At 37.5% G+C, this 25,110-nt stretch overlaps 1 protein-coding gene across 1 annotated transcript in view; it reads right to left on the reverse strand.

Annotated features, from left to right (window-relative positions):
- The window catches only part of SNTB1 (syntrophin beta 1), a 420,644-nt gene extending 397,195 nt beyond the window's left edge, over positions 1–23,449 (reverse strand). The window contains 1 exon segment of the mRNA XM_053715327.1: positions 22,714–23,449. Within this exon segment, the coding sequence (XP_053571302.1) occupies positions 22,714–23,236 (523 nt within the window). The 5' untranslated portion in view covers positions 23,237–23,449.
- Positions 23,450–25,110: the final 1,661 nt, after the last annotated feature.

The following is a 25,110-nucleotide window of genomic DNA, read 5'->3' on the forward strand; positions in this document are numbered from 1 at the left end:
TGAACCATGAGTTAAAAAAACAGATCCTGAAGCTTCCAATGTGGGTTTTGATTTTTCTTTTTAAACAAGTATCATGATGATAGGGATTGTGTCCATTATGTAATGGTTTTCCTCTTTAAGGCCAACTGGGAAATCGTGATTTTGAAAAAAAGGTGTGAGGGGAAAAATGAAGGAGGAAATACCCTTATAATGTAGAACAACATATCTCCAATCTTTAATTTCTGATATGGTAGGTATGTCTTTACTTTGCAGGGGTTCCATTTGGCTTGGATTCCAGCATATGTTACCTAAACAGGGGGATCCTACAATGTCATGTTCCAGCTGTACCCAACTTTTGTAACTCGTTGTGGAGTTTTGACATCATGCAATTATTCTTTGAAGTGATATTGCCCTTTTATATAGCATTGAATTAGGTACCCCTAATCATCCTGACTCTTTAGGGGAATATATAGTAGCTTTGTTAATCCTAGGAGGTCTACAGTTCCATATATAATAATTTATAGATTTTTGCATTTTGATTAAAGTAGAGGTTTGTGGTATGGGGAGCATCTGGATAAGATATAATATTTTGGGTAATAGGTTCATCTTCACTGTTCTAATATGGCCTGTCCAGGAAAACTGTTTAGATTTCCAGGTATATGTAAGCTTGGTGCATTCAGTCAGCATTCTGCCATAGTACAGTTGCATAAGCCTATCTTTAAATGGGGAAATATGGATCCCAAGATATTTTAAAGAGTGCTTCTGTATTCTAAATGAGCAAGTCCTATTCAGGGTTAGAAAGTCAAGTGGTGGAAGGTTAATTGGAAGGGCCTCTGACTTGGTCATGTTTATTAAGAAGTTTGACACCTAGCCATATCTAATAAGTTCAGTCTGCACTGTGGAGAGAGAAGACAAGGGACTTGTTAGGGTTAGAAGAATATAATGTGCGAACATAGCCAATTTATAGGTATTATTATTTATTGTTATGCCTTTGATGCTTGGATGGTAACATATCTCTGAAGCAAGTGGTTCTATGGTAAAGATAAAAAGTAGTGGAGATAATGGGCAACCCTGTCTGGTGCCATTTCTTATTTCAAAGTGGTCTGATTGAATCTCATTAATCCTAGCTTGGGCAGTGGGGAAAGAGTATAGAGAAAAAATATGTTGTTGAGTGAACAACTGTGGGAAGCCAAATTTATGTAGTATAGCTTCTAAAAAGGACCAGTACAGTCTATTGAAAGCTTTTTCTGCATCCGTATATAACAGAATAGCTGGGGTGTCGTTGTGTTGTATGTGATATAGGAGATCTAGGATTTTTGTGGTGTTATCTTTTGCCTCCCTCCATGGTACAAAACCCACCTGATCCGGCGAGATTAGGTCTGGGAGGAGTTTGTTGAGTCTAGCTGCTAGAATCTTTGCTAGAGTTTGAGGTCTTTATTTAATAATGAAATTGGGGGGTAGTTCATAGGTATATCCGTTTGTTTCCCTGGTTTTGGAAGTACCGTAATATGGGCTTGTAGAATAGTGTTTGTGAAGTCTCTGCCATTATCTATGTGTTGGTATAAGGTATGTAAATATGGTATTAATTGCTCACTAAAAATTTTATAATAAAGGTCAGAAAATCCGTCAGGCCCGGGGCCTTATTGGGTTTCAGTGTCAATAGTGCCTCTTTTATTTCGTCCCTAGTAATAGGAGCTTCTAATGTGTCTTGTGACTCTTTAGATAAAGATGGTAATTTAATACGTTCTAAGTATTCTTTACATTTGTTAAGATGTATAGATGGCACTCATGAAGGGACCAAGTTATATAGGCTATGGCAATAGTCTTTAAATATCTCAGCTATTTTGAAGGTATCTTCCACTGCTGTACCTTCTGAGTTTTTGACTAAGTGTATATAGTTTTTTGATCGATGCCCTAGCTAAGAGCCTACCTGGTTTGTTCGCATCTTTATTCAATTTTTGTTGTAGAAAAACAGCTGTTCTTTTCGCCTTTATATGTAAATGGGCTAGAAAACAAAAGAAAACACAGAGCGCATCCCACTCTAAGTGTAACACCGTATTTAATGACACAGAAATCAAAGTGTATAAAACACACGTACAAGATAAACAGAATAAAAAGGCACTATCACCAAGTCCGGGTCCTTTGCATCTGACGCTTGTGGGTGTACTCTCCGTCACCCCATCGGCTGCCGACGGGGTGACGGAGAGTACACCCACAAGGGTCAGATGCAAAGGATGTTTATCTTGTACGTGTGTTTTATACACTTTGATTTCTGTGTCATTAAATACGGTGTTACACTTAGAGTGGGATGCGCTCTGTGTTTTCTTTTGTTTTCTAGCTTTCATTACGATCAGGAACACAGCCCTGTATCTCTCACTGGAGCAGCACCAACTCGCCATATTGAACTCTGGGAAGTATTTTTACTCCTTACCATCCTGTTCTTTTTCTCCACCTGCATTGCCATTTTTTACTTTTTAATTTTTACTTTTCTTTTTTATGTGTATAGGCATTTATATTGTACTGTGAGTTATGGACTAGTGCACTATGTGTCCTCTCTAATTTTATATTGTACATAGCCATTATAGCAGCTGAAATACATACACCCAGGTATACTCAAACTTTATTTGTTTATATGAATCAATAGATTCACTTAAGACCAAAAGTGAAATTTAGTTTTTTTGGGAAGCGCAGTTTTTTGGTCTAATTCTTTCTTTATATGTAAATGGGAGTTAACTTTTTCCCTATAAAAAGTTAATTGTTCTAAAGTGTTTTTATTGAGGGGATGTAGTTTATGCAGATAATCATATCTGGAAACTTCTGCCGAAATGTGCTGATATTCTTCTCGTTCTAGTTTATTTTTATGATAGATCTGGAGTGCAGTTTATGTCGAAATATTAAACTATTGCTTTCTCTTATTCTGTTTTTAGGTGGGATGACCTTAAAAGAGATTCATCAAGTCTCCATATGAATTGCTTAGGTGGGCATCTAACTGTACAGGTGACCATAAAATGGTCTGATCACGAGGTATGAATTATGGAGGTTTTTGTCACGAACTAAAGGGTTATATGATCTACTAGAATATAATCTATCCTAGAATATGAGGAGTTAGATGCAGAAAAAAAGGTATAATCCCTCTTTATAGGGAAGCTATATCACCATGGGTCATGAAGCCCTAGTGCTTTAAGCCAGAACCAAACTTTGCGCAGTGTAGCCTTGGCAATACGAATATTTTCATTTGAGCTATCAAGTGCCGGGTTGAGAGGTAGGTTAATGTCCCCCAGCAAAATTAGCTGACCTGAGAGGATGTCCTGAATTAGGAGATAGACATATTTAAAAAAAAGATATTTGTGCACTAGCCTTGTTGGGTGCATGTAAATTAACTATAGTAACTGGTTTTCCAAAACTCAGGCAATTAATGCCAATAAATCTCCACTCTTTATCTTTAATTTGTCTGTTGAGCACAAAGGGGATAGATCTGTATATCCGTATGCTGACACCATTTGTTTTTTGGCAGGGTTTGTGCTATGGAAGTATTGGCTATAGGATGACGTGACATTTTTTGGAATGGAGTGATTTTTGAAATGTGTTTCCTGAAGACCTACTATATCACCCTCTTCTGTTTGATATCCTCTAAGGCCATAGATCTCGTATGAGGGCTTTTAAAACCTTTTACATTTTGTGAGATTCATTTGATTATGTTATCAGACATTTACATATACAGATAGATAATGAAAATACGTGTTTGACTTTACCATATAAATTACCATAAACTCAATGACACTTGCACTGAAATTCTTCACTAATACACAGTATAAATTAACCATTTGAACAATAAAAATAAGTAATACAAACAAAATCAAATCTTTGAGCTAGATAATTCCTATCTAGCTAGTACAAGGTGGGTGGATAGGAATCAAAAGGAGATTCTATCTCAGCCCAGGAATTGGCATTCTATCTAGACAATTTCTGAACACCTTTATATTAGTAAATTTTACAAGCATTTTTAAGAATAATAATAGCAAAAAGGATACGTCACGTATTGTAAGATCAGGAAGTTCTCAGTCGTCAGCAGCAGACGGTTTTGTTCTCTCTTGTGTCTAATGTCTCTTTCGCTGTGTAGTGGTCCATTCCAGTCTCTTGGAAAGTGGTGGTCATGTGTTTCTCTCTCCAAATGGAGTTGAGACTGGGGGAACCGTGATGTTTTCTGGGAGCGATATTTCCAATTTTTTGCAGCAGTCAGGTATTTCTTTAGGTGATGTGCAGGCAGCTCTTATACTTTTATAGATCACATTTAAATGGAAAGGAAAGCTCCATCTGTAGGGAATATTTAGGCTCCTAGTCAGGGACTGTAATTCTTTTCTGCGGAGTAGAGAGCAAGCCGAAAGGTCTGTATATAACTGTAGCTCCTTCATGCTGAATAGCTGTCTTATCTCTGGCAGCTTTCATTATGTCTTCTTCAACTTGGTAACTTGTCACTTTTACTATGACATCTCGTGGAGGTGCTCCTTCCAGTGGTTTTGGTCGTAAAGCTCTATGAGCTCTGTCTAGCTCTATTGTCGTTTCTGGTGAGGATCCTCTTAATGTAGCAAACAGGTTTTGTAGATAAAGCTTAAGTTCACTGTTATCAATTATTTCTGGGATACCACGTATCCTGATATTGCTTCGCCTGTGCCTATTTTGAAGGTCTTCTATTTTATCCTCTCATTGCTTCAAGTCTTGGTCATGAGTGTAGACATGTTGCTGTAATTTAGCAAATCATTTCAGTGCACAGCGCAATCCTCCTCCAGCTGTTCCACTCTATATCCTATGTCTGTGATATCTTTTTAAAGATCTAATATCTCCTCTTTAATACACTGCCTAACCTGTGTAATTAAAGTAGTGAAGTCCTGTTTCCATGGTAAAGAGGATAGAACATCTTTAGGTATAAAAATTGGCGTGTCCGGGGTCTCTGATTCTGAGTCAGAAGACAGACACTTGAGGTGATCCATTTTTTGAAGCAGTAGAAACAGCCTTAGAGGTGGACTGCTCATTAGAGTTCTTGAAAAAGGAATTGACAGATATACCTGACGATGGTGTAGCTTTAAGGAGTTTCTCCTTCTGGGTACCTTTCTTAGGGGACATATTAAAAAGCATAAGGGATTTTCAGGATAAATAAAGATCTTGTTGTAGTTGTCCTGCTACCTGTAATGGGTAACGGTTACACTGTATGAGCAAATGGGTATATCCCTTTTCAGACAATGTGCTTCAAATATAGTTTATATAGAACCTCCTTAAAAAAGCTCTATTCCCAAAGTGGTTCTGACCAAAGGTCAAGAGAGAGAAAGAACAGTGTTTGTAATTTGCATAAACACAGAAGGCCGTTGTTATAAAATTACTGCCTGTTGATTGTAACACAGTCTTATAGTGCTCTTTTCTTGTTAGGCCTCTATTTAGGCTATAACGTAAAGCGGCTGGAAAAGGGAGCTAATAGGTAGAAAGAGGTTTTAATTTTTTTAATTATGTGATGGATCTGTTGAGGTCTTGCCACTGCTGAGATGATATAATGTAATAATAAACATGGCTGTGTTTCAATGTCCCATAGTGTGTATGATTAATGAGGCCTACAAGTTCTTATGGGCCTTATAAAGTTGCGGTTTCAAGGCCTGCACTTTCTACGCAGTACATTTATGACCTGAGGGGCTCATATTGCAAAATAGCATTATTTGGTATATTACCGGAACTTCTGAGTACCTCAAGATTCATGTCCTTAGTTTATTCCACGGTCTGAGACAGCCATGTGGGTGCGTCATTAGCTGAAACAGGCTTTCTTTTCAGCACCTCACATCTGTGGCATGATGTCCAAAGTTCTCAAGCTTTGTCCCTTGTGCGTACGGGTGTTATCCCTGCTTCATGCATCGGTATGGTGTCCAAGCTGGCTCTGGGAGTAGTATTCCTGGGCTTTGATTACGGAGCTCACTTAACGTGCGGCCATCTCAGTCGGATGCCGGCTCCGCCATGAAGAAGTACTTTTAATGTGATGTTTTGGGGACAAACATTCCCCTTCCTCAGACGCTTTTGAGTTTTTGTCCCTGAAACGTCACATCAAAAGTACTTCTTCACAAGGACCAGAGAGTGTAAGCCTGTTTGTTATTATGTATATATCTTTTGCCTGCACCCTGGCAGTTGGAACTCATTAAGTGAGAGTGCACTTCATGAAAACTATTTGATATATACATATATATATATATATATATATATATATATATTTATATATATATATATATATATATATATATATATATATATATATATAAACACACACATATATACACACATATACACACAAATACCTCAGAGATATTGCAGGTTCGGTTCCAGACCACCTAAATAAAGCGAATATAGCAATAAAGTGAGTCACACTAATTCCTTTTTTTGTTTCCCAGTGAATATAAAAGTTATATTTACACTATACTATGGTCTATTAAGTGTGCAATAGCATCATGTCTAAAAAAAAATATAAACACCTTAATTATGCGTATATATGTTAGAAAAAAAGGTAGACTTGTTCAACACAGGGTTGCTACAAACCTTCAATTTGTAAAAAGAGCAATATCTGTGAATTGCAATAAAGCAAAGCGCAATGAAATGAGGTATGTCTCTTTATTTATATGAATCATTTTTATTAGTGTATATATGAGTGTAACACTTTATTTTAATGTATATATGTTGTGTTTGGTGCAACTTTTTTAGCCCTATCCCTTTATGTGAGGACTTCAGTTGCACTAACCTGACGAGCACAAATTTAGTTTGCACTTGTGCAGTCACATTTACTTTCAACTTGTAATATTAGCACAAGTTAGCACGGGTACGGTATTTCAATATTGTGTGCATGTGCTACTTGGGTCTGATTTAAATTATGATGTGAGCTTATTGCTGATACATGCAACAGGTCTTTTAATCTCAGGTTTGATGGATACGCCACTTACCACATAACCTCCTGATCATCTATGGATCATGCAGTATTCAATTTATGACCAGATTGTCAATACTTAACCAGAGACGCTTAAATATATATATTTTTTTTAAAGTCCAGTAAGTGGCAGATACATTTTAAATGCCTCCTATGCCTTTATACATTACAAGTATGGCCCTAAAAGAAAAAATCCTTGTGTGTTACTGGCAGACTCATGAGGTGTTACAACACTGCTGTGTGTGTGTTATGTTTAGTCACTGGAGTAAAGTTAATACTCTTTGTTTTTATTGGGAACCATAGGGGTGTAAAAATACTGCCCAGCATGTGCTACTGGCAGTCAAAGCGTTTAAATCAATGCTGTGTGTATATATGCATATGTGTTACTGGACGCCAAGGGGATACAATATGTACAGTGGTGCCTAAGCTAGAACTTTGCGGAAAGGTCATTATGTGAACCAAGACCGGTCTGGGAAATCAGATCGGCCCTGGAAATTTTGTGGCTTCCCTTACCACCAGTATCTAGTCACCAACAGGTTTGTCTAGTAGTTTTTATGGTGGACAAAATATAGAATATCTGAGGTCTAAGCAATTCACTCTTAAGTTACAAATAAATAAATAAATAAAAGGTTTTTGGGTTATTACAGGTTTACAATAACAGAGCCCAGCTATATGAAGAAATAACCACCATGTGGTAGCTTTAGGATATTTACCAAGCATATTCTTCATAAACATCATTAATTAAAAATAATACATCACTGTTGATATCAGGTTTGTCAAGTTCACATCAGACCTAGTTTTTTTTATAATAATATAAATACCCTGCTCTAACCTGCAATTCATGAATACAGGGAGTGCAGAATTATTAGGCAAGTTGTATTTTTGAGGATTAATTTTATTATTTATTATTGTTCTCAATGAACCCAAAAAACTCATTAATATCAAAGCTGAATAGTTTTGGAAGTAGTTTTTAGTTTGTTTTTAGTTATAGCTATTTTAGGGGGATATCTGTGTGTGCAGGTGACTATTACTGTGCATAATTATTAGGCAACTTAACAAAAAACAAAAATATACCCATTTCAATTATTTATTTTTACCAGTGAAACCAATATAACTTCTCAACATTCACAAATATACATTTCTGACATTCAAAAACAAAACAACAACAAATCAGTGACCAATATAGCCACCTTTCTTTGCAAGGACACTCAAAAGCCTGCCATCCATGGATTCTGTCAGTGTTTTGATCTGTTCACCATCAACATTGCGTGCAGCAGCAACCACAGCCTCCCAGACACTGTTCAGAGAGGTGTACTGTTTTCCCTCCTTGTAAATCTCACATTTGATGATGGACCACAGGTTCTCAATGGGGTTCAGATCAGGTGAACAAGGAGGCCATGTCATTAGATTTTCTTCTTTTATACCCTTTCTTGCCAGCCACGCTGTGGAGTACTTGGACGCGTGTGATGGAGCATTGTCCTGCATGAAAATCATGTTTTTCTTGAAGGATGCAGACTTCTTCCTGTACCACTGCTTGAAGAAGGTGTCTTCCAGAAACTGGCAGTAGGACTGGGAGTTGAGCTTGACTCAATCCTCAACCCGAAAAGGCCCCACAAGCTCATCTTTGATGATACCAGCCCAAACCAGTACTCCACCTCCACCTTGCTGGCGTCTGAGTCGGACTGGAGCTCTCTGCCCTTTACCAATCCAGCCACGGGCCCATCCATCTGGCCCATCAAGACTCACTCTCATTTCATCAGTCCATAAAACCTTAGAAAAATCAGTCTTGAGATATTTCTTGGCCCAGTCTTGACGTTTCAGCTTGTGTGTCTTGTTCAGTGGTGGTCGTCTTTCAGCCTTTCTTACCTTGGCCATGTCTCTGAGTATTGCACACCTTGTGCTTTTGGGCACTCCAGTGATGTTGCAGTTCTGAAATATGGCCAAACTGGTGGCAAGTGGCATCTTGGCAGCTGCACGCTTGACTTTTCTCAGTTCATGGGCAGTTATTTTGCGCCTTGGTTTTTCCACACGCTTCTTGCGACCCTGTTGACTATTTTGAATGAAACGCTTGATTGTTCGATGATCACGCTTCAGAAGCTTTGCAATTTTAAGAGTGCTGCATCCCTCTGCAAGATATCTCATTTTTGACTTTTCTGAGCCTGTCAAGTCCTTCTTTTGACCCATTTTGCCAAAGGAAAGGAAGTTGCCTAATAATTATGCACACCTGATATAGGGTGTTGATGTCATTAGACCACACCCCTTCTCATTACAGAGATGCACATCACCTAATATGCTTAATTGGTAGTAGGCTTTCGAGCCTATACAGCTTGGAGTAAGACAACATGCATAAAGAGGATGATGTGGTCAAAATACTCATTTGCCTAATAATTCTGCACTCACTGTATAAAAAATAATACAAGAAGCAGCTAAACCAGAAATATATTTGGGATGTTAGACACAATGTTAGTACTGAGTAAATGGGACTAAAACAAAATCATGATTCATTATACCTATATATTTAAAAACAAATAAGCTATGTAAAGCCACTCTTTTCCTCAAGAAAGAATAAATCTGAGTTACTGGATGATGTACCCTGAAATATTTTACCTGCCTCTATTTAAAATGCATTTATTGTTTCTTCGTATAAGAGGTAGACAGGTTGCCCCTGCTTTTCCCTCAAGTTTGTCCTATAAGAGATATTGTAACCCAAATCATTCTTATATCCATATATACAAATTAAACTTAAAAATAATGAAAATTATGTTAAAAGGACATAAAAGAACAAAAACAAACAGCTATAAAGTGTTGGAGCATTTTATTATTGCACATAAATATAACTATGTGCATAACACCTGCATCTGATGAGCCAAAATGAAAAGACATAGATTTATAGTCACCAATTATAAGGTAATTGAATTGCTGATCCTACCTACGTATGCTTTTGAACAAAGGATACCAAGAGGACAAAGTCAATTTGATAACAAAAATAAATTGAAAAGTCTCTTAAAATGAAATGCTCTCTCTGAACCATGAACATTTTAGCTTGACTTGCATAACCCATTTAGTAAAAGTTGTATACTGCAGTATCAGTTCTGCTAATGCTTCATAGGCTGATAGGAACAACCCTTCAACTCTGCTGCTAGGACAGGTAACACCTATGCACACCTGATAATAAAATACATGGCTTATTCAGGGTCTAAACATGCAAATTAAAAAAACAAAAAACAAACCTTATACATTTAGACATGTGCATGGGCAAAAAAATTGTTTTATCTGGAAGATTAGTTTTGGATTTTTCTTAAAAATGTTAGATTCAGCCAAATTTAATCAATGCAGTCACTTGGTTCAAATGAATATTGGATTTGGATTTGATACCTTTATTTCCAATGGGAACAGCTAATATAGACAATATTAACAAAAATCTTACATTATATGATTTAAACAATTGAAAGAACCTATTTTTAAAGAACATACAACTCCTGAATGAATAAATCCAGCATTTAGTGCCTGACCAGCTGTCCCGAACATCAGTGATTAGTAATACTATAGCGGGATTTGATAAGGGATGATGGAAAATTGAATGGCACATTATTACAAAGGAGCTTATTAACCAAACAATAAAACTCTTTCTTTCCCCATTCCTGCACCTTTTTTTGGCGCCAAACGAATAAACGATTCAATTTCGTCAAGCTATATTTCTTTTTCATCCGTTTCATCCAACAATGTATTTGTGCGCAGCCTGAATGCACATCTCTACTTTACTTTAAACTGTCCTTTTTATTTATTCATGGATAAAGTCCAAATCATACGCTTTGGAGATATGTCTTATGTAGCTATGCAATATATAGGCTCACACATGTATATTATGAAGGAATTTATTTTTCTAAATAATAATTACCACTGATTTTTTTTCATGTCAAAGCATCACAATACGAGGATGTAACATTCTGCCTTTCTCCTAAAAATGTGTAACTGGAATGTAAATACTTCAAGCTTTGCATTTGGAAGTGTTCGTTTCACACAGGAAAACCACTACAGTTTTAGTTGGAAGCTGATTTATGGATAGATTCTATTTTACTTATATCTATATAAATCTATATAAATCAGCATAGAAAGTAATAGTTGTGAAAAGTTCATCAAAAACCTCAGCTGTAATAGAATCTGTTACTTATTTTAGGATTTGACCACTAACGCCTTCTCCTATGAAGTTCTAAATTACGCAGACCTCACTTTGCTTTCAAAGGTTAAATTATGATGATGCACTAAGGTCCGGAGCTGAACATAGCGCCTGAGCCAATCGAGTGGCATATACCGTATGCATAGCTGCCAATCATTAGTTATGATCATCGCTGGGTCTGCAGTGTATTGCAGTTCAGAAGCTGACTTTTACTATATGTTTAACCCTTTGCTTGAGTTAAACACATAGACCTGTGGAAGTAATAGTGAACTCAAAAATACTCTGGCACAGTAGAGCATTTTATTATTGATTTTTTTTTATCCCTTTAAAGGTACTTAAAGGTCAACATTGACATTTTTAAAATAAACATTTTTGCAATATACTTCAATTAGGAAAAATGCTTCTAGTAAAAATTATTACTGTTTTTTCAGCACCATATGTACATATGCCGCAAGGCCCCATGCACCAGTATTTAAAGGGAAAGAAAGGTCAAAAAAGAAATGGGCGTGGGTGCATTTCAATTTAAAATAGAAGCATTTTTGCAATATACTCCCATTCCTGTGAAGGCCGTGATTCAGATAGAGCTTGCAATTTTAAGCAACTTTCTAATTTACTCCTATTATCACATTTTCTTCATTCTCTTGGTATCTTTATTTGAAAAGCAAAAATGTACGTTTAGATGCCGGGCCCATGTTTGGTGAACAACCTGGGTTGTTCTTGCTGATTGGTGTATAAATTCACCCACCAATAAACAAGTGCTGTCCGGGGTCTGAACCAAAAATTGGCTGGTTCTTTATCTTAGATGCCTTTTTTTCAAATAAAGATAGCAAGAGAACGAAGAAAAATTGATAATAGGAGTAAATTAGAAAGTTGCTTAAAATTGCATGCTCTATCTGAATCACGATAGAAAAAAAATTGGGTTCAGTGTCCCTTTAAACACTACACCTTCTCAGAGAGTCAAAAGTAGCTTGCATGACACAAATTACGTCTTCACACCACCACCAGCTCTCTGAGAAGGTGTAGTGTTTGAATACTGACGCAGAGGACCATACGGATATGTGCTTATGCCGCAGAAAATCAGTAATAACTTTTACTAGAAACATTTTTGTTAATGTATATTGCAAAAATGCTTCAATTTCAAATTGAATGTACATTTCATTTTTTGACCTTTCTATCCCTTTAAAAACGACACCTTTGAGGAGAGTGAGCAGTTGATTGTATCACACCAAATAAGTCTTCACAGGTACAAGAAACCGCACCACCATCTCTCTGAGCTTGAATACTGTTTCGCTACTGTTCTAAAAAGCTGTAAGAGTTACAAAGCAAAATCACTTACCTAATGCTACTTTCGCAGAGATGGAAATTGCTTTCCACCTCCCACAGAAAAAAGCAATCGAGTGAAATACATCCTTGTTGCCTACAGATTGGCTGGGAGTGCATGTTTTGGGGCCAATTAAAGTGCTAAATGCAGCTGCACATTTTGTATTTCCAAGCCCTGCAAAAGTTGTACTTTGACAATTCAAGTCTTTTGCTTTTTAGTTCTCACACAGTTAATTAACCGCTGAAACTATTTTATTTGTTGTGAGGATTTATGTCCCTTTATCCTCTTAAGCTAGCCACAATTATAATCCTCCACCCTGTTTAAAGGGATAGGAAAGTAAAAAATAAACTTGCATGATTCAGATAGAGCAGGTCATTTTAAGACACTTTTAAATTCACTTCTATTTTCAAATGTGCTTCGTTCTCTTGGTATCCCTTGTTGCAAAATAATATGCACATATCATAAACTAGTGGGAGCTGGTTGCTGATTGGTGCCTGGAAATACGGCTGGGTCCGTTGAAACGCGTTGGGCACAATAAAATTGCTTTTAGATTAGAAAAGCTGGTGAAGTTCTTCTTTGCACACTTAGAAGCCGTTTATCCTGATTTTAAGCTGTGAGTATATGCACGCCATTATACGGTGTTTTGACATGATATCACAGCACGACCTTCTAATCTAACTAGGAGTACCCCTCTATTGACGGACAACCTAAGGACAGTGGAGTACAAGCAAATAAACAGACGAGGATCCAAAGTGAACCGGCGCCTCCTTTTTTGCACACTATATCTTCCAAACAGGTTTCAGGAGAGACTGTGGGAAGGCTGCTGTTCTATTACTGAAGGGGAGTGTCTATCCATATTATATGTACTTTTGTTTCTGTGCCTAGGGCAGCAAGATTTAAGGTGGGCAACACAGTTTAAAGGGACAGAAAACCCCAACATTTTCTTTCATGATTTGGTAGAACAGTTTTAAACAGCTTTCCAATTTACTTCTATTTGAAATTGACTTCATTATCTTGTTATGTCTTACTGAAGGGACAGCATTGCACCACTGGCAGCTAACTAAACACATCTAGTTAGCCAATTACAAGAGACAAATGTCTGCAGGCACCAATCAGCAGCAGCAGCTCCAACTAATATAGGATATGTGCATTTTTTTCAACAAGGGAGAGCAAGAGAACAAAGCACATTTGAAAATAGAAGTGAATTTAAACTTACATGCTCTATCTGAATCGTGCAGTTTCATTTTGACTTCCCTATCCCTTCCTGCTCCAGACATGTGCATGCTCCTTGCTTTTCAACAAAAGATACCAAGAGAGCATAAAACATGTGGTAATAGAAGTAAATAAAAAGTTGTTTGCGCTATCTAAATCTTGAAAGAGAAATTTTGAGTTTCATATATCTTAAGATGTCCATTTTTGAAGGGCCTCCTATGCCTCTGTGTAGGTGCGGGTAAAAAAAAGTGTTATATGCTACTGACAGTCAAGTCATGTTTTTATGGGCAATGATGCTCTGTGTGTGCTATTGGCAGACACGGTGTGTGGGGAGGGGGTAAAATCACTGCTGTGTGCTTTATTAGAAGGTGAAGAGATAACATTATTGATTTGTGTGTTACTGGCACCCATGGGGATAACATCATTCCTTAGGTGTCAAGGGTGGGGCCTAAGGTAGAGGCTTAGGGAGGGGCCACGCTTAGTAACATCTTAAAATGTCCTGAAATCACCGATCACCGTAGTGAGAGCTGGAAAAATGGTTAGTTCCCATTTAGCTAAAGGACCTCTGATGTCAGAGCAAGCTGCTTCCTGCGCTTTCTATCATTTGTCAGTCATGTGCCTACTCTGACATCACAGTGGGTGGGAACTAGCTGCTACCTGCAATATGGTGGCATCAGGTAGGTAACTAAAGGACATTATTTTTTATAATAAATAATATAAAAATAATTTATGTTCTATAGGCTCTGCACCATATTATTGATGTTGTTATAAGCTAACAAACATGATATGATTTTTTGTAGCCCCATAAGTAGAAGTCTGTAACTATAAGCACAGTTGTGTTTCTAGTTGGTAATGTGTCTACAATAATAATAATTTAATCTATATTATTCATAAACTAAATACAGGATTTTATTTGCACCTTCTCATTTTCTTACCCCTGATTAAAGTATGGGGCCTGGGGAGGTGCTGTTATTTCACTGACGTCGGCCATGTTAGTTAAGGTCGCCGGCACAGCAGTGAACTGGGAGCACGGGGGGCACTTCAGATCTTGGTGGGCTGTAAATCTGGCCCTTACTGCTATGTTCTCCAAATGTTTATTAATTAATGATATCTCTTTGTCTAGCGATGGTGATGACCCATCTTTGTGTCCCTGGCCTCCATGTGAGAGGAAAAGGTTAGCTAAAAGTGTTACGTGTGTCTGGGTCAAGAGGAAGGTGTATGTGGGTCACGGGGGAAGGTGTGTGTGGATCACGGAGGAAGGTGTGTGTGGATCACGGGGGAAAGGTGTGTGTGGATCACGGGGGAAAGGTGTGTGTGGATCACGGGGGAAGGTGTGTGTGGATCACGCAGGAAGGTGTGTGTGGATCACGGGGGAAAGGTGTGTGTGGATCAGTGTGTGTGGATCACGGAGGAAGGTGTGTGTGGATCACGGAGGAAGGTGTGTGTGGATCACGGAGGAAGGTGTGTGTGGATCATGGGAGAAAGGTGTGTGTGGATCACAGGGGAAGGTGTGTGTGGATCAGGTGGAAAGGTGTCTGTAGATCACGCGGTAAGGGGTATGTGGATCACGGGGGAAGGTGTGTGTGGATCATGGGGGAAGGTGTGTGTGGATCATGGGGGGAGGTGTGTATGAATCACGGGGGGAGGTGTGTGTGGATCATGGGGGGAGGTGTTTGTGGATCACGGGGGAAGGTGTGTGTGGATCACGGGGGAAGGTGTGTGTGGATCAAGGGGAAGGTGTGTGTGGATAACAGGGAAAGGTGTATGTGGATAATGGGGAAAGGTGTGATCACGAGGGAAGGTGTTTGTAGATCATGGGGGAAGGTGTATCTGAGTAATGGAGAAGGTGTGTGTGGGTCACGGAGGAAGGTGTATGTGGATCACTGGGGAAGGTGTATGTGGATCACGGGGGAAGGTGTATGTGGATCACGGGGGAAGGTGTATGTGGATGACAGAGGTAGGTGTATGTGGATAATGGGGGAAGGTGTATGGATCACAGGGGAAGGTGTATCTGGATCACAGGGGAAGGTGTATGTGGATAACGGGGGGAAGGTGTGTGTGTGGATCACCAAGGAAGGTGTATGTGGTTCAAAGAGAACGTGTGTGGGGCACGGGAAAGGTGTGTGTGGGTCAAGGGTAAAGGTTATGTGGGTCAAGGGGAAAGGTTATGTGGATCACGGAGGAAGGTGTATGTGGATCACGGAGGAAGGTGTATGTGGGTCACGGGGGAAGGTGTATGTGGATTATGGGGGAAGGTGTGTTGGTCACGGAGGTAGGTGTATGTGGGTCATGGGGGAAGGTGTATGTGGGTAACGTGGGAAGGGGTATGTGGATCATAGTGCAGAGGTAAATTTGATTTTTTTTCTCCATTTGTTTACCTTTTTTGAATCATGAAAGTCTCAGTTTAATATCTGTGTGTCTCTATTTTTTTATGAATACAATTCTTTAAAGCTTTACCAGATAACAAACGATTCTACTGTTCTAAGTAGTTGCCTGCTTACCTTCATATACTCCTTTTAATGCAAAGTCACTTTACAGCTTCCCTTTCATTATCGTGTGATACCATAGATTATACTCTATTGCACAAGAACAGACATGCAGGCAATTCCCACACACATACCTCTGTTTTACCATCATTTATTCATTCATCCTATTTCTTGCAGACTTTCAAACATTCCAAACTGCAATTTGAAGAATCTGAACCACGTACAATATCATTTACATGAATCCTATAAACAACCCTTTTAAAGAATTACTCCTGAAAAAAGTGAATTAACGAAAATAAATTAATTTAATCAATTAACTCTCATCTATTTTTCATGCTCTGATGTAAGCAAACAAACAAAAAAAAGGTAACTAGGTTTTTGTTAGTCTGGCTGAATAAAAAGTGGAAATAAAATGTATTAGCCTCTATCTAAAAAAAAAATATATATAACTTAAAAACGCACAACATGCTTCATTAAAAAAGTAACGTTTTTTTTTTTCACATTCCAAAGCACGTTGCAACAGCATGGACAATGTATTAGAATGAATGATGTTTCTGTATGTCGTACTGTCTATTTATAGCAACGTTCAGAATTTTAGAAGGGTTTGTAAAAAGTTCTTAAAATTGTTATTTTCATATTATATTATTATTATATTCCTTAAAAACATATCTGTTCAGGGGTGTGTACAACTTACATTAAAGGGATAGTCTAGTCAAAATTAAGCTTCCATGATTCAGATAGGGCATGCAATATTAAGCAACTTTCTAATTTACTCCTATAATCATTTTTTCTTCTTTCTCTTGGTATCTTTATTTGAAAAAGCTGGAAAGTAAGCTTAGGAGACGGCCCAACTTTGGTTCAGCACCAAGGTAGCGTTTGCTGATTGGATGGCTACAATTAGACACCAATCAGCAAGCGCTACCCAGGTGCTGAACCAAAAATGGGCTGGCTTCTAAGCTTTCATTACAGCTTTTTAAAATAAAGATACCAAGAGAACAAAGAAAAATTTATAATAGGAGTAAATTAGAACGTTGTTTAAAATTGGATGCTCTATCTGAATCATGAACATTTAATTTTGAATATATTATCCCTTTAAGATGTCTCTACTACTTATGCTTCCCTCTCCCTCAACTTCCCCAGGTACTTCCTTTAGAATGTAAGCTCACAAGTCCAGCTGTCCTGTTGATCACTTTATGTAAAGATGGTTTACAGCTTACAGTGACTCAAGGGTGGGGCCCTCTGCCCTTATGATTTGTGTAAATGTCCTCTATTACAATACTCCATAACTGTATACTTAAAGGGACATAAAACAAATTGGGATAGAGACAAAATATAATAATATGTACTTTAATTACTTTACCTGCAAATTTATACTGCAGTGCCTCGCCATTAACCCTTTCTATTTAGTTTCTGAATTGTAATGCTCTAACTCCCCCCCACACATTTCCTACTATGGCTGTATCTATATCTATTGTTGCTTTGGTAGAATGCAAAAATGCATAGGGATTATCTGCTGGTGCATGCCTAGAAGCTGTGAACTCAGATAAAATACAATACCTGTGTCTAAACACTGATAAGGGTGGGTGGAGCAGACTGTTCCAGTCAGCATTCTTATGTAATTAATTTTGCTGATTTTTGAAAATTATTTTAAAATACTTGCCAGCAATTTTGAAACAATGTTTTTATGCAAACTATTTTTACTTAATTAGCCCTTTTAGGATATGCACAGATCTCAACCTGTTTTATGGCACTTTAAAGTGATGAAAAATCGAAGCGTTTTTACCATCACTGAAAATAATATTGCGTTTAATTTATCATTTGTTTAAAAAAGGTTGCTAAACTCATACTGCCTGTGCCGCGGCCACCTCTAAGGGGCCGAATTATCAAGCTCTGAATGGAGCTTGATGGCCCTTGTTTCACAGAAACAGAAGTTATGAAACAGTGGTCTAAAGACCGCTGCTCCATAACTTGTCCGCCTGCTCTAAGGCGGCGGACAGAAATCAACCCAATCGAATATGATCAGGTTGATTGACACCCCCTGCTAGCGGCCGCAAATCTGCAGGGGGCAGTATTGCACAAGCAGTTCACAAGAACTGCTTGTAGAATAATAAATGCCTACAGCGTATGCTGTTGGCATCTATCGATGTGCAGCGGACATGATACGCTACATCGTAACATGTCCACTCGCACATTGATAAATATGCCCCTTTATCTCTAACACTGTCAGATGACATGCATGGCTATTGGTTTAGAGGTGGAACTGTCACCTCATTGGTAGAGGAGCGCTGAACTGTGGGCGGCCAGAGGCTTTGACTTTAGTGAGCTGCCGCGGCACAGGCAGGGTGAGTTTAGCACAGTTTCTTAAATAAATGATCAATGAAACTCAACATTATTTTTATTGATGGTAAATCCTAGCGTCTTTTAAACACTTTAATGTTACAGCACTGCATAATATGTTGACGCTTTATAAATAAACAATAGTAATAATAAAAAAATAATTATATAAACATGGGTTTATTTTTTCAAGGCAATGAGAGTGATGCAGATTGTGAAAATGTCGCTGCCTTGAAGCATGTGTACATAATGATTGTTTCTTAGCAGTCACATATGTTAGCCTGACGGAGCTTGCCAAACAATGATAAAACTATCACAATTACTTCTGGCTCTGAGAATGTAGCGCTCACAGCAATATTGCTTCTGCAAAAATAAGGTACAGTATGGCATCTGCAGTACTATGTGCATTACGATGTGTCGGGTGACTGTGTCACTGGGCATGGGTAAACTCACATTAACCACTTGAAAGATAGTGACGACTTTAACGTTTTTATTTCCATTGCAATCCTCTCTGTCATGCAAGTAGTTAACCCTAACCTGACACTAACCCCAACCCCTTAATCCAATCTTAGCTGTAGATCTAACCCAAACTGTAACCTATAGCCTAACCTTATCTCTAGCCCTTATACCAAAACTAATCCTAACCAAAATCCTAACCCTAACTCGAATGCCAGCTGTAACCCTAACCATAGCTGTAGCACTAACCCTACCCCTAGTCCTGATGCAAGCTCTAGCCCTTAGCACAGAATTTACACTAACCATAGCCGTAGTCCCTGCACTAACTCTAGACACTAATTCTAGCCCTTAGCCAACAATTTACTGTATCCCTTAAAACCCTACACTTAACTGTAGCCCTAATCCCAGCAATAAGCCTGATTCTTGATATAAACTTTACTTTTGCCTTAATCCTGTCTAACCCTAAATTGTAGCACTCTTCCTAGTTATAACCCCAAACATAGCAATAAATTCAGCCCTAAATCTAATCCTAATCCTAACTCTTACCTTAGTTCCAGCAACTCCCGATATTAAAGCCATAACCCCAATTCTTAATCCTAACCTTTCCTTAATATCAAGATTGTCTGTCTTGCACAAAAAATACCATAATCCCCTCAAGAACCTTCACATTCATGAGATCTTTGTAACATCCTATGAGCAAGACCATAGAACTCAATCTTACTGCTGGAACTTTGCATCTAGAGTCATAAAAAGTTAATAAAATATACAATTAAATTCCTGAATAAGAATATGAACATATCGATAATTTATCAGCATCATTAAATCAATTATCTAACCACCTGTTAAGTCAGGTTTAAAGGGACAGTCTACTCTAGAATTGTTATTGTTTAAAAAGACAGATAATCCCTTTATTACACATTCCCCAGTTTTCATAACCAACACAGTTATGTTAATAAACTTTTAACCTCTGTGATTACCTTGCATCTAAGCCTCTGCAGACTGCCCCATTATCTCAGTGCTTTTGACAGACATGCATTCTAGCCAATCAGTGCTGACTCCTAAATAACTCCACAGGAGTGAGCACAATGTTATATGTATGACACACATGAACTAGCATTGTCTAACTGTGAAAAACTGTCAAAATTCACTGAGATAAGAGGCAGTTTTCAACGGTTTAGAAATCAGTTTGAGCCTACCTAGGTTAAGCTTTCAAAAAAGAATACCAAAAGAACATAGCAAATTTGATGCTAAAAGTAAGTTGTTTAAACTTGCATGCCCTATCTGAATCATGAAAGTTTAACTTTGACTGGACTGTCGCTTTAAGGAAACTAAGGAGCAACAGATTTTTCAAGCTATGCCTATATTCTCACACCTGGTTATTTTAATTTTTTTAACATAAATGTGGTTCATTTTCATAGACATTTAGTAGCAAAAGTTGTAACTGTACTTTATTTTATGCAGTGATACCAAGGCACACTGTCACATTTAATTATTTTAAACAGGATATATAATCATCTAATCACTGAACATTATTTCTATTTGCAAATAGGCCAAATAAAGGGTTCATTTAAACTGTACAATACAGACAGGTGTCCTATAGCATTAATCACAGCAACCTAACCACAGAAAACTGAAGCATGCGTTATGCCTGTTTATTCTTCCTTTTGCAATAAAAGCTTAGTGGACATTTATAGTAAAAACTAGAATACAAACAAACAAGGAAAGGTACAAAATAAACTCTATAGAATTGTAGGTGCTTATTCTCTAAAATAACACATGCATACTGTTTGTTTAATAACTATTAATGCTCCATTCACTTTTTTTTATTAATTGCCTGTTATTAAATATGCCCATTAAAGACATTTTTATTATCTGTATATTATGTATGAGTGGTTAACTACTGAATTAATCACATATAAAATAAATGTTTTGAAAGCATTTAATGCAGTACTATTTGTATTTTTCTGTGGTCCCTGGACATGCCCTTTGAAAAGTATTTTTAAAATATATAATATATATAACTTATCATCTTGCTTTGGCCAATAAAGAAGTAATACAAATTATCTCCAGTACTGGTTAAGAAATCACTGTGTAGAATGTTACCAAGCCAAAATTCTGGATACTACAGAATACACCTCAGCTTCTCTAAAGGCAGAGAATAAATAAACAAAAACAAAGCAGTTTTAAAGTTAATTCTCTGAGAAAAATGTGCCAAATAACATTGGAGTTGAATGCCTCTTTGTTGCTAATCAATATCATCTTTAATGTTATGCACATCTCTAAGATAAAATTACTTTTTTTTTAATAAAACTAAAAAGTAACAACATTTTAATAAAAAAATATGCATTTGTTTAGTACTTTCTGGAGGTGTCATTTAAGGTATTCATCCTACAAACCAATATTCTAGTTACCGACCACTCAAATTACAATTATTAACCACTGTTATTAGCTGCAAATTATTTTCTCTATGGAAGCAATTTAAGATGCTAAAAAATCTGTTAACAATTTGCAAGTCTGCTGCAATACTATAAAATGTGCTATGGTTACTAGTGTCAGACAGTGCTTGCTGGGTACCATATGGTGAGAATACTTAACTTTGTGATTATGTGAAGTGTGCATAAAATAGATTACAACTTTCTTTTGCTGATAAAAAAAACCTAAATTGTTTATTTATTTTCCAGGAGCCCTAGTGCAGTCAGTACTTTTACAATGCTGAATAAACTAAACTAAATATAAAGTTAGATACAAGGGGGGTAAAAAAATCAAGTGCTCCATGAAAACATTTGATGACTGAGTGGGGCTTTGTGTAAGTAAACAATAAGTCAAACTGTTTGTGACCCTAAAATATGTTCTGAGACCATAATTTAAATTAAGTCCTCATACTCCCACACACATTTCCTTACAATAATATTATTTAAACAAGTTGAGCGAAGAAAAAGTTGCAACAACCATTTAATTTATGAACATGATATGATTTATAAATAAATATATATATATATATATATATATACACACACACATATATATATCTATATATATATATATATATATATATATATATATATACCTGTATATATATATATATATATATATATATATATATATACACACACACACACACACACATATATATATATATATATATATATATATATATATATATATATATATATTTATTTATAAAAAGAATATAAAGAGTCATGCAAGGTGCATGCAAGAAAACACAGTCAGCAAAGGTGCAGATCTCATATCTTGCTGGTTCCTGAATATTACATAAATCTAAACAGAGCCCATTAAGGTAACACGTCTGCCAGTGGAATCCCCTTAAAACTTCTTACAAAGTCAATATCATAATAATCTCTCTTGTTCTGCAGTCCCTGCAGATGGTATCTCTAGCACTTCTCTTCAAACCAATGAAATCTTAGAGATTACACACTGCATGTTTGTCCTGCACTCCAATGTGGCCCTAATAATTTATCCTTTGCAAGTTGCATGTCCCTATTCTCCAAAGCAACAGGACCCCACCTGTAAGAAATCTTAGATACACCCCCAACTGAAGTGAAACTTTTCCATGACTTTCTCTCCATAACAATACCGTTTCAGCTGTCATTCCTGTCACATCCCACCTCCTGCAAGGTACTTGTTCCCTTAACTTACTCTACAGCATAAAGTAACCCCTGTAACTAGTTCTACCATCACCCCTCACCCTGTGTAGGTTTCAAGCCCCCCCTCTCTTTAGCTTTCTCTAGATGACCCTGTAAGATTCCTCCCACTGTAATTGTCATTTTCCAGCACTTACCTTCCAGAATCACCTCCCTGCCAGCCTTCTTCAGTGCCTGCACAGCCTCATCATGCGTGGCATCCCTCAGATCCACCCCATTGACAGAGAGTATAGCATCCCCCACATAGAGTGCCTGCGTCTGGTCTGCTGCCAGCCCCTTAAAGATCTTACTGATGAGGATGGGCATCTTGTTCTCCTTGCCCCCCTTGATGCTGATGCCCAGCCCCCCTAGCTCCTGCTTCACCACTTTCACCCCACGTTTCTTGTTTGCTATAGCATCTGGCACCTGCTCTGGAAGGTCGGTCAGGGCTGTCCTCACTCCCTTGGGGCTGCTGGACACTGAGTCTTGAGGGGTTCTGTAGGAGCCATTGGTTATCCCATTGTAGTTGATGTTCTCTGCCCCCCTGTCCTCGCTGCTCAGGACCAGGCTGTCCTCACACAAGTTGGCCAGAACTTTGTGCCATCTGTCCCTGACCAGAACTTCCAGCAAACCACTCCTGTGCCCCCGGCTGCTAGGGGCTGCTGTCACTGCTACAGCCATGATAGGATCATTCTCCCTGCAGTATGGGAGCGCACACAGGACTTTACTCGCAGAGTTCACACACACTGAAATAGTTTTAGTGCCAACTAATCGCTTTCTCTCTCCTGATCCCCGTGGGGTGGAGCAAAAGCTGGGAAACCCGAGAAGATCTCAGCAAACAAGGCAGAACAAATACTACATAATAATGTGCTGTGGGCAGATCAGTCATGGGAAGCTAAGCAATGACAGGCAGATGCGGTGCTTGTTTGTAAAGAGTTAATGCTACATACGATGTCACCGAGGGCATTTATTTCTAGTTCAAAATTGCATTACACATACATGCAGTTACTATGCAGTGACATCTAGTGGTAGAATTGGGTATTTAATATGTGAGTTGTAATATAACATTGGAACAAAAACACCACTGAGAAAATATTTCTTAACTTTTTTTTATTATTGTGCTCTAGCCTCTAATCTAATCTATCATCATGATCTATCTATATCTATCTATCATCTATCTATCTATCTATCTATCTATCTATCATCTATCTATCTATCTATCTATCTATCTATCTATCTATCCATCCACCCAACCATTATCTAACAATATGTCTGACCTATACATCCAATATAGACACAACATATGCCTAAATATTTATAATTTGTGGCTACATATCATAGAATAAATACTGTCTGCCTGTCTGTCTGTCTGTTTATCTATCTTTTATCTAGCAATATCTCTGACTATACATCCAAAATAGACACAACGGGCGAGATTACATATGCGGTGGCGCCCGCAAAAGCATTTTTAGTGGGATATTGCTATCACATATACGGCACCGCATATAAATGCCGCGCATATATTTCACCCGTCGCCTGCTAATTGTACTCCCATAAACTAACATATCATATATTCAGCGCAAGAACTTACACAGTGAAAATGGGAACATTTTACTCCATTTTCACCTTGCCACACATAGGCAGGCTATATATACAGTATAAGTATTGTTATTGCCTAGAAATATTAACAAACACCTAACGCATGCACAACTAAATGCATGCTATAACTAAATAAATGTATTAACCCCTAATCTGCCATCCCCCCACATTGCAAAGTATCTAATTACACTATTAACCCATAATTCGCTAACCCCCACAAGGGCTATTGGTAGTTTAGATTATAGGGGTATTAGATTAGATTTACATTTGTTTATTTTGGATAATTTTGTTTATTTTTTTCTGTAGTTTTAGATTTTTGTTATTTTTTGTAATATTAGATTTTTTAATTTAATCTTAGGTTTTTTTAATGTAATATTAGGATTTTTTATTTTAATTTTATATTAGGATTTTTTTATTTTTGTAATTTTTAATTAATTTATTAGTAAAGGTAGTCTTTTTTATTTTAAGTAATTGGGATTAATTTAGGGGCTTAGTGATTAAATTAGTTATTTGCGTTGTGGGGGGATGGCAGATTAGGTGTTAATAGGTAAATTAGGTATTTTGTGTTGTGGGGGGTTGGCGGTTTATGGGTTAATAGATTAATTAGGTATATTGCATTGTGGGGGTTGGTGGTTTAGGGGTTAATAGGGTAATTAGGTAGATTGTGTTGTGGGGGTTTGGTGGTTTAGGGGTGAATAGTGTTAATAGGTAGATTGCATTGTGGGGGTTAGCAGATTAGGGGTTAATAGTGTAATTAGATATTTTGTTATGTGTGTGTGTGTGGGGGGTTGGCGGATTAGGGTTTAATACATTCAGGGCTGCCACTAGAAATTTTGGGGCCCCTTACTAGACCATTGGTTGGGGCCCCCTCCATCCCTTTGACTAAAATGTGTGCACATTTTATTCTTGAGTATAGTCAAACTTGAAAATATTGTAAAAGTAATAACACACATACA

This window comes from Bombina bombina, chromosome 5 (assembly GCF_027579735.1).
Source record: "Bombina bombina isolate aBomBom1 chromosome 5, aBomBom1.pri, whole genome shotgun sequence".
NCBI lineage: Eukaryota > Metazoa > Chordata > Amphibia > Anura > Bombinatoridae > Bombina > Bombina bombina.